The following is a 9,048-nucleotide window of genomic DNA, read 5'->3' as shown; positions in this document are numbered from 1 at the left end:
AAGTATATTTGAAACATATGAACGTCACTCGACGTAGAGAGATCACCGGTTGAGGGCGCGCATGGTAGTGGTTTTCAAACAAACATCGACAGGAAAAGAAGCTGAATTTTCAGTATTTCAAAATGAGCTATCAACTTTATCGAAATACGACGCTCGGGAACAGTCTCCAAGAGAGCTTAGATGAACTTATACAGGTATGTATTGAGTGGTTTTAAAAATGCGTCAATGTTTAAATGAAAATGTCAATGTCCCCGCGGTAACTGGACAACTGGACCCCAAGACAACTGTACCCCAGACAACTGGACCCCGAGACAACTGGACCCCAGTCAACTGGACCCCGTATACGTGACGGGGTTAACCAGTGACGGCACTGACGGGATGAGGTTGTCTAGATCTGTAAATAGATCGATTCATTACCGTTCCACGCAACGAACGGCAGTGCACCGCCATCTTGGACGATACCATTCATAGCATCGGTGTAGTAGCCATAAGTTGACAACGCTAACACATGCATAATAAACATTATTATATTTTCCATAAACTCATACAGTGTATCTCTTTGTACTTGAGCACAGGAAACTCAAAGTACGTACAGTGTGTCTCTTTGTCTGTACTTGACTACAATAAACTCGTACAGTGTATCTCTTTGTTTGTACTCGAAACTCGAAGCAGTGTGTCTCTTTGTCTGTACTTGACTTACAATAAACTCGTAGAGTGTATTTCTCGAAGTACGTACCGGTTATATATTTGTACTTGAGCACAGGAAACTCGAAGTACGTACCGGTTATATCTCTGTCTGTAAGAGGGTAAACATTCTTCAAATAGGTGTTACCGCAACATCCATCTGGTGACGGCAATTAACAGTCTTCAAAGAGGTGGTACCGATATGCAATTTCACGATTAACACAAGTGTTCCAAATTCAAATACATGTAGTTAAACCTAACTTGAACTGAGTACATGAAATTATAAAGCAAAGATCTGTCTCGCGTTCCTCGAAAGTTGTAGTAATTTGGCAAGTACGAATAGCCAAATGCAGTGAAAACATATATCAGCTTTGTTGATACGAGGTCACTATTTAATAAATAAAAGTTCTATTTGCCCGATCAAATATTTTTCGAGTTTAAGGAAATTAATCCGTTTTCACTGTAATAATGTATAAGCACAGTTGAACTAACACATATTTGTGTAACTTTCAACTGCCTGTTGTACAAGTTAACTATAGATTGTTACTAGATTACTATAATTGCAGCATGTAGTATGTCGGTAAAACCTACTTACAAAGATACAATGTCGTAACCTCAATGTGCGAAGTGCACTTTATGCTTGTTATTAGCTTAAACAAAGGAATGTAATTAACTGTTTAGCCCATTCAGGCAACACAAAAGATATGAAGTGTTAATCACTTTAAAAGTAGTTATATAAACCCAGGTTGTCCCCAGGATACTTCAGTCTGAGTTCAGTACTTAACTGCTCACGCTATTATTCGTGAAAGGTGAAAACGGTGATATTAAACAGGTTCCACTATTTTTTTGTTTGATGTCACGGCGAGAAAAGAAAGACTACAAGAAAATCCTGAAGATAGCGAAGAGGGCAGTTCCTGGGCTTAAATTAGAACGTGTTATTGTAGACTTTGAAGCTGCTATATGGAAAGCCATATACAGTGTTTTTCCCGATGTAGCAATCCAGGGGTGTTCATTTCATTGGACCCAAGCTGTGTGGCGAAAGGTTCAACACCTCAGTCTTCAAGTACCGTATATGGAAAATGGCCCCGTCCATGACTATATACGGGAATTGATGGCATTACCATTCCTACCAGAAGAGCACATCAAAGCCAGTTTTAATATATTAGCAGAGAAGGCGACCCCGGGACTTCAAGATTTATTAGACTATATCAGATCAACATGGTTAGACAGCAGCGTATGGCCCCCATCAACATGGAGTGTATACAACAAGAGTGTACATACTAATAACGACGTTGAGGGCTGGCACAGACGTATTAATGCAAAGGCTGGACGTTCACATCTGCAGTTGTACGTGCTTATCCCGTTTATATATAGAGAAGCAAGATTGGTTTCGATTCAAGTGAGATTGGTGAAGGAAGGAAAACTGAGAAGATATCAGCAAAAACAGTACAAGCGGATCCAGGGTAAATTATTTAATCTATGGGAGAAGTATGAGCAGAGAGAAATATCTACATCAAAATTACTACGCGCATGTAGTAAAATCAATGGTCCAGGTCTGTAGGTATTAGCCAATTCTGTAGGTGTCAACCAAACCAAACGGCCCTTTTCAGGGCCACCACATCCTCCAAAAAGAGATATACCGTACCAAAACAAACTAACTGCAGAACAACTAATGAGGTAAACAATGCGTACACAATGGGGAAAAGTGTTTAATTATATTGCAGCAACATTAAAACAAACTCCATTCTTCCAACTATTCTGAAAAAAGAAAACAGATAACGATTATTAACGATCAAGCTAACAATGATTACCCCCCCCCCCCTTACAAAGAAGAGGGTGGTATCGCCCAAACATGGCGACGCATGTGAACGGTAATGAACAATGGAGTACATTTCCAATGAAGTAGCTATTCGCACGTAATGGCGATCAGTGGTACAACTCGCTCAGATCGGTTTAGGGTTACCAAGATGTGTTAAATCAGATCCATTTATTTATCAAAATCATGATAAACGGCACAGATGTAGACAACTCGTTCCGTCACGTATGGGGGGTCCAGGTGACTGGGGTCCAGTTGTCTCGGGGTCCAGTTGTCTGGGGTCCAGTTGTCTTGGGGTCCAGTTGTCTTGGGGTCCAGTTGTCTAGAAACCGTCCCCACGACGTGGATGGCGGCGTACTCCGACGGTCAGACTGAGGATTATTCATTGTCTGTAATACTTTGTCTTATCAAAATCAATTTCAGTTGTCCTTGTTGTTGTTATTGAACACTCCTGGTGACTATGACTTGAAAATTTGAATTTCTGATTACGTGTCAAACCGAAAGTCAAGACATAATTTCACGTCATAGAAATTTATAGAAATGATTTTAAAATAAATGCATTCATAATAATGAAAAAATTCTAGTGTGACATATGGACAATACTAGTAACTTATAATCTTTGGAAACGTTAAAACATTCCTAATCTATTAAATGTTTGCAATCCTCGCCACATGTTCGTCTATTCTTTTATTACATTGAACTGTTATCAAATAAAAATTATTTCGGCTCGATCCAAACAGAGTTACGATTAAATCAATGCTGTGATGATTATTCTCATGAATATAATATTAATGCACAAATACTTAGCATAATATTATTTATTGTATTTGTATATCTATGCATTTATTTTATAGAATTTTCAAAACACTTACATGCATCAAAATGTGAGAAACTGCATTTGTAATATTATGGTAGTGGCAACACAACAACAATACAAGGCAATAGTGGGCTATAACACTAATGTTGTGCATTTAATTAAATCAGTGTGTGTCTGTTACTTAACATGTGTCCATGGCAGTGTATTTAAATTTCATAACATGCATAGCCATAACGCATGTAGTTTGCTTTGCCTCAAAAATCTACCATAAAGCGTGGGAGTCGTCGCCTGCGCATGCGTCAGATGGCCATAGTGTGTCATTGTTTACAAACAAGCGTCTACCCATGAGCCTTTGTGTTTTTAGCTTGTGTTTTTATCATCGCTTTAGACGCAGGTGTTGACCCTACTGCTTTATACTTTGATTTTATTAGCCTAATACCAAGTAGTTAGAGTCTGCACCATAGCTGCTTTAAAACATGTAACTACAGTAAATAATTTTGTCATTTCTTGTTATTTTAAGTTTACTGGCCTCTTTAGTTACTCACACCTCATTTGGATATCCATACATCACAAGTAAATAGATCTATATACATGTATGTTCTGTTGATGCAATGTCAAATAAATACTGTATAGTGCTGTAAAATCTGTATTAGAAACCGTGGTTTCTATTAAAATGGTACAATGCAACAGAGGGGATGCGGCTTCTATTAGAGCATCTACACATATGAGAAATGATGATTTTTTTGGTTCTCAATTATTCAAAAAGAATGGGTGCGACTTCTATTAGGGATGCGGCTTCTAATACAGATTTTACGGGTAGTACTGTATTTGCTCCATTTGTAGTGTATGTGCTCAGGTGAATGACTTAAGCGTGTCTATGGGCAAAATATGTCATATTTTAATGATACAGTATACAATACATGCAACTTTTTACATGCACTTTTGTTGCGTAAAGAAGTACATGTAGTAATAATATACATTTGTAGTATATTGCATAAACATCATGAAGGGTTTTAGATATCCAGTGGATGCATAGCCCATGATAGATAGGTACTTCTATGAGGTAACCACAGGAATACTACAAAGTAGTATACACTCAGACACTACGTGATCGCATCGATAATCGCTATGTGTCGAACAATGCACATGCTGTGTTGTTTGAATGCAAGTGTTCGAATGTGACCTCAATGATCCTGAACATGTTAATGATGGTGATGTAGTTTACCCAAATACGGAATAATTTGAAGTTTATTAATTACCGGTACCGGTACTTAATTTGCATATTACCGGTTTTCCAGTGAATTTGTCATGAATGTACTGTTAGATTTCAATAAAACATGATGCACAGGTGTCTTGTGATAATATCCAGATCCATTTACTTTTGGATACCATCAGTGAATATTAATTATCTCATTTTTCAGTACATTTCAATGGAACATAGTTGTCCCAGTGAATATTGTGGATCAGATTTCTTCGACATTTGTGATTCTCGCTCAGCAAATCTATATTGATTTCATATATTCAATTCCCTCAGCACACAGGAGTTATCTCTGAGTGCTTTTTGATTAGAATTTCTTGACTTGCAGCAATGTATATTGACCTAGAATGTGTTTTGTCTTGTTTGCAGTCTCAGCAGATCAGTCCTCAGTTAGCCCTACAGGTGCTTCTACAGTTTGACAAAGCAATCAACAATGCGCTCTCACATCGAGTCAAAAACAGAATTAATTTCAAGGTAAAGTATTTGAAGACCAGACTCTTGTTTTTAACCTTTTCACCACCAGACCTCCTTGTCTGGACTTTTTTCTTAAAATTCTTCAATATTTCTGAATATGAATCTTAATTTTGGAGCCAACAGACAAAATTTGAGTCAGTTTTCAGTTTTTACCTAAAAAAATGGCTATTTTTGTCCTAATCTTCTGAAGGAAAGTGAAGACTATAAACGGGACTATTTTGTGAATTTGTGATGAAAATAGAAATCTGGTGGTGAAAAGGTTGAAGTTCTTCTATTAGTAGAATCCCTATACCATTTTGAGGTCTTGGTACTACCGGTATTATTTGAAATATTTGATGTTTTGAATTCGCAAGATCTACATGTTATTGAAATTGTTTCAAGTTCAAATTTCAATGCTTTTCAACACATCCCAATATTGTAACAATTATTTAAAATCTCATTATGTTATTTGTGTCATTCATGAATCGTGTAAATACGCTTCTGAATTGTCTTTGTACAGATTTGTTGCTGTTCTGATGAAAGAGAGAACCATCAAATGTTTCTCACAATTTAATCATATTCACATTGTAAAATGTTTCACATTATCAGTCAAAATATAGGAATGATATTCAAAATTAAAAAAAATTAGTACATGTGAAAATTTGTATGTTTGTTAGTTTTCTTAAAGTAAGTTTTTTTTTTTTCACATTTAAAAATGTTTTACCAAAAAATGTGCTTCTTCTGACTTTACCTATTATGTTATAAATTATTATCTTATTTCAATGAACTTGGTACATATATTCTTTGGGATAATGTGCATAACGTGATATACATGTATAAGTTGATATCAAAAACCACTCAGCAGATTTCAATGAACTTGGTACATACATGCTCTGAGATAATTTGCATAAGGTGGTATGTACTTGCTCTGAGATAATGTGTAGACCTTATTAGATGATGGTTGAAATGTTTGCATCGAATGACCTGATTTTTATTATATTAAGCCATATCAAGAACCACTCAGCAATTGCTTCAGTAGTTTTTCAGTAAATTTTCATAAATTAGTCCTCGTTCGAAGTTCGAAAACGGGGACTTATAATACAATCTACGTTCGTTCGTCCGTGCGTCCGTGAGTCATATTTCAGAATCATTTGAACCGATTTTGTTCATTCTTAGCATGTGCTTAATACTTTATGTGGGGCATATGCACATGCAGTGCTTTAGCGATTCGATGCAAAATTGTCGACTGGTGCTTTTGTGCGTCCGTTCGTTCGTTCGGAGTCATATTTCAGAATCCTTCGGACCAATTCCATTCATTCTTCGCATGTGTCTAGTCCTTTATGTGAGACATATGCACATGCAGTGTTTTAGCGATTCGATGCAAAATTGTCGACTGGTGCTTCTGTGCGTCCGTCTGTTCGGAGTCATATTTCAGAATCCTTCGGACCGATCCCATTCATTCTTCGCAGTGGTTTAGCGATTCAATTCAAAATCGCCAACTGGCAGCCATCTTGTTTTTAGAAAATGTTGTATTTTGGACATGCTTTGTCAGTTTTCATTCAAACTTGGTACATAGATTATACATGTTAGGATACATGTCGATAACAATTTCTTTCGCAACAATACAATTACGAAGAGTTGCAATTGCTGTATTCCCTATCCCAGAATCTCAAATTCGGTGATTACACATATGTTAACGGCACCAAAAAATGTGGAGTAGGATTCTTCGAATGGTGACAAGATACAGAAACAACACCAGCTATTGACAGTTGAACAGATTTATTGAAACACTATTGAGACACTACAAAAACAACACTTATATACATTCTTAATTTTGGCGGGAAGGATATCTATTACACCGTTATCATTGGTCAGTAAGGATGCGCTATGACTGGCTGTTTTTTACATCCGGCCATATGGGATTGGTCACATAGGGGAGACATATGATTGGGTAAGAGGTTAAAGGTCGCTGAATGCCGAATCCTAAACTGTTACCAAGCTCGGTGATTTTGATTTCCAACATTCTCCGGGGCCTCGAAAATAAACGGAAAATCGAGCTAGAAACAATCAAATAAATCAAAATTGTCGAGTTAATTGTAGAATTAAATGAAACTAAAGTACATAAGCATTGAAAATAATCATTGTAGATATATATGAATCATCGTAGTCATGGAAAACAATGCATACTAAATATAAAGGATATATGCAGTAAATCGATCAGAAATGAATGCATTGAACGTTATAGTAATGCAAATATCGAAAGTCACGAGATAATTAAAAGTTCAGTAACAATGATAAATAAGAGTTCCTATAAATACAAATAATATAGTGTTCACACGTCATGTAACAGTTTGTTACAACGAATTGTAGAAGAGTTCATTTAGATTTGGTTCATGTCCGAGATACGGTATCGTGCAACAACAGCGGCAGTCCGTTTAACATTGTAAGACCCATGTAAAGATTTATTGTAGGGCACCATGGCAACAATCATTCATAATCATAAGATGTATGGTAATGTAATTTTAGTGTCTCATTCCCATCCTCAGACTTGCATTTTCTCAAACATACTTTAAACAATTTTAGCAAGTGCAGTAACATAGACATGCACCTCAATTTGTTTTACTTTCACTTGTGATCTGTGTTTTTCTTTGCTATGTCTTACAACGGGAGGGGTGTCACGCAACACGTGTTTGCATTTGATGTAAATAAACAATCTGTTGTATACGCCACTTGGGACTCAAGTTTCAAAGACACTCTCACGACAACCCCTCAGCTTTAGTATGATGAGCACAAAGAGAACTTTCAAGAATATTTTTGTTAGTTTTAGTTATACCATCTTGTTGTCTTTAATCATTAATTCTTACCGATAATACCGGGTATATACCATAAATAAATTTAGAAACAATATTGGTTTTACCAGTAGTGACCTGTTAATTACTTTACAATATTTTCTCTTGTTCTTGTCAGGGTCATTTAAACACATACAGATTCTGCGATAATGTCTGGACATTTGTTTTGAATGATGTTGAGTTCCGAGAAGTTACAGACCTTGTCAAAGTCGAAAAAGTCAAGATTGTTGCAGTGGACGGCAAAAGTTCCGGTGGAATAGTAGACTAATTATGGAATAATGATTTTGTTATTTATTTTATATTTTAGCACTAGTGACCTAGCTCTGGTTCCTATGGCTCTGTTTTGAATATTTTTTTTCCCATTTTTTTCCCTGTTTTCATGTGCTCCACTTCTCCCGTTGGTTGACGTGTTCAACCGAGGAGTATACTGTAATTGGTTTACATGTTCGTGATATGATACACATATTTTAGGACATGCATGCATGTGGATGTAATTTCATGATACTCCTTGTGAGCCATTGTCTTGAAGATCTCAATGAAATGTTCACGCACAAAATTTTAATTTTTTTTTTCCTTGACTATGACATTTTTCTTTCATGTAAATAAAGCAGTCTACAGTTTATGCAAAATATAACAGCATTTTTGATGAAAACTGTTATATTTTTAATACATTCTAAATGTTTGCAAAACCACCAACAAATAGTTTTGTGAGAAAAATGATTGAAAATTACCTTCCCCTACTTGTTAATATAGTGACTGCGGTTCATTGCTGGAATAGAAATTGAAAATTTTAGTTTTGTATGCGTTAGTCCAGACTCTTTCATGTGAAAACAGAATTAAAGACATCCACCAACACTTATATGATTGCTATTTACATGGACTTTGAGTCATTTTTGCTAGTTTACCATATGAGTGTTAATCAGTGTACACTCCAAGCTTATATTGTTTTGTGACACAGTTTTGTAACCATCCAGGATACCCTAAGATAGTTTTCCGAATGACTTATTCTCATTGATGTGTATGAATCAGAAAAAATATAAATTGGTCAACCACTAGAGCATATAAGACAGTACAGTATGCACATAGGGCAAATTGACAAAGATTTTATAGTTGATGACCAACTCCAGTGGTATAATACACATTTGAATGTATTAGCAATGTATGATGTCAC

At 36.1% G+C, this 9,048-nt stretch overlaps 1 protein-coding gene across 1 annotated transcript; it reads left to right on the top strand.

Moving 5' to 3' along the window:
• The first annotated feature begins 42 nt into the window (after positions 1–42).
• Positions 43–8,511, top strand: LOC100373458 (transcription initiation factor IIA subunit 2). The gene is made up of 3 exons (XM_002731123.4): positions 43–194; positions 4,945–5,049; positions 7,996–8,511. Exons 1-3 carry the CDS (start codon positions 123–125, stop codon positions 8,143–8,145), a joined length of 327 nt encoding a protein of 108 aa, XP_002731169.1. The 5' UTR covers positions 43–122; the 3' UTR covers positions 8,146–8,511.
• The last annotated feature ends 537 nt before the right edge of the window (positions 8,512–9,048 follow it).

This window comes from Saccoglossus kowalevskii, chromosome 21 (assembly GCF_978046115.1).
Source record: "Saccoglossus kowalevskii chromosome 21, keSacKowa6.1, whole genome shotgun sequence".
Lineage (NCBI taxonomy): Eukaryota > Metazoa > Hemichordata > Enteropneusta > Harrimaniidae > Saccoglossus > Saccoglossus kowalevskii.
The sequence above is the reverse complement of the archived record's forward strand: the minus strand, read 5'-3'. Positions and strand labels throughout refer to the sequence as shown.

Bases quoted from the DNA above. Each gene is read 5' to 3' on its own strand.
- LOC100373458 (XM_002731123.4), top strand. From the start codon at position 123: ATGAGCTATCAACTTTATCGAAATACGACGCTCGGGAACAGTCTCCAA. The intron at 195-4,944 runs GTATGTATTGAG...TCTTGTTTGCAG, and splicing joins GCTTAGATGAACTTATACAG to TCTCAGCAGATCAGTCCTCA. The intron at 5,050-7,995 runs GTAAAGTATTTG...TGTTCTTGTCAG, and splicing joins AAAACAGAATTAATTTCAAG to GGTCATTTAAACACATACAG.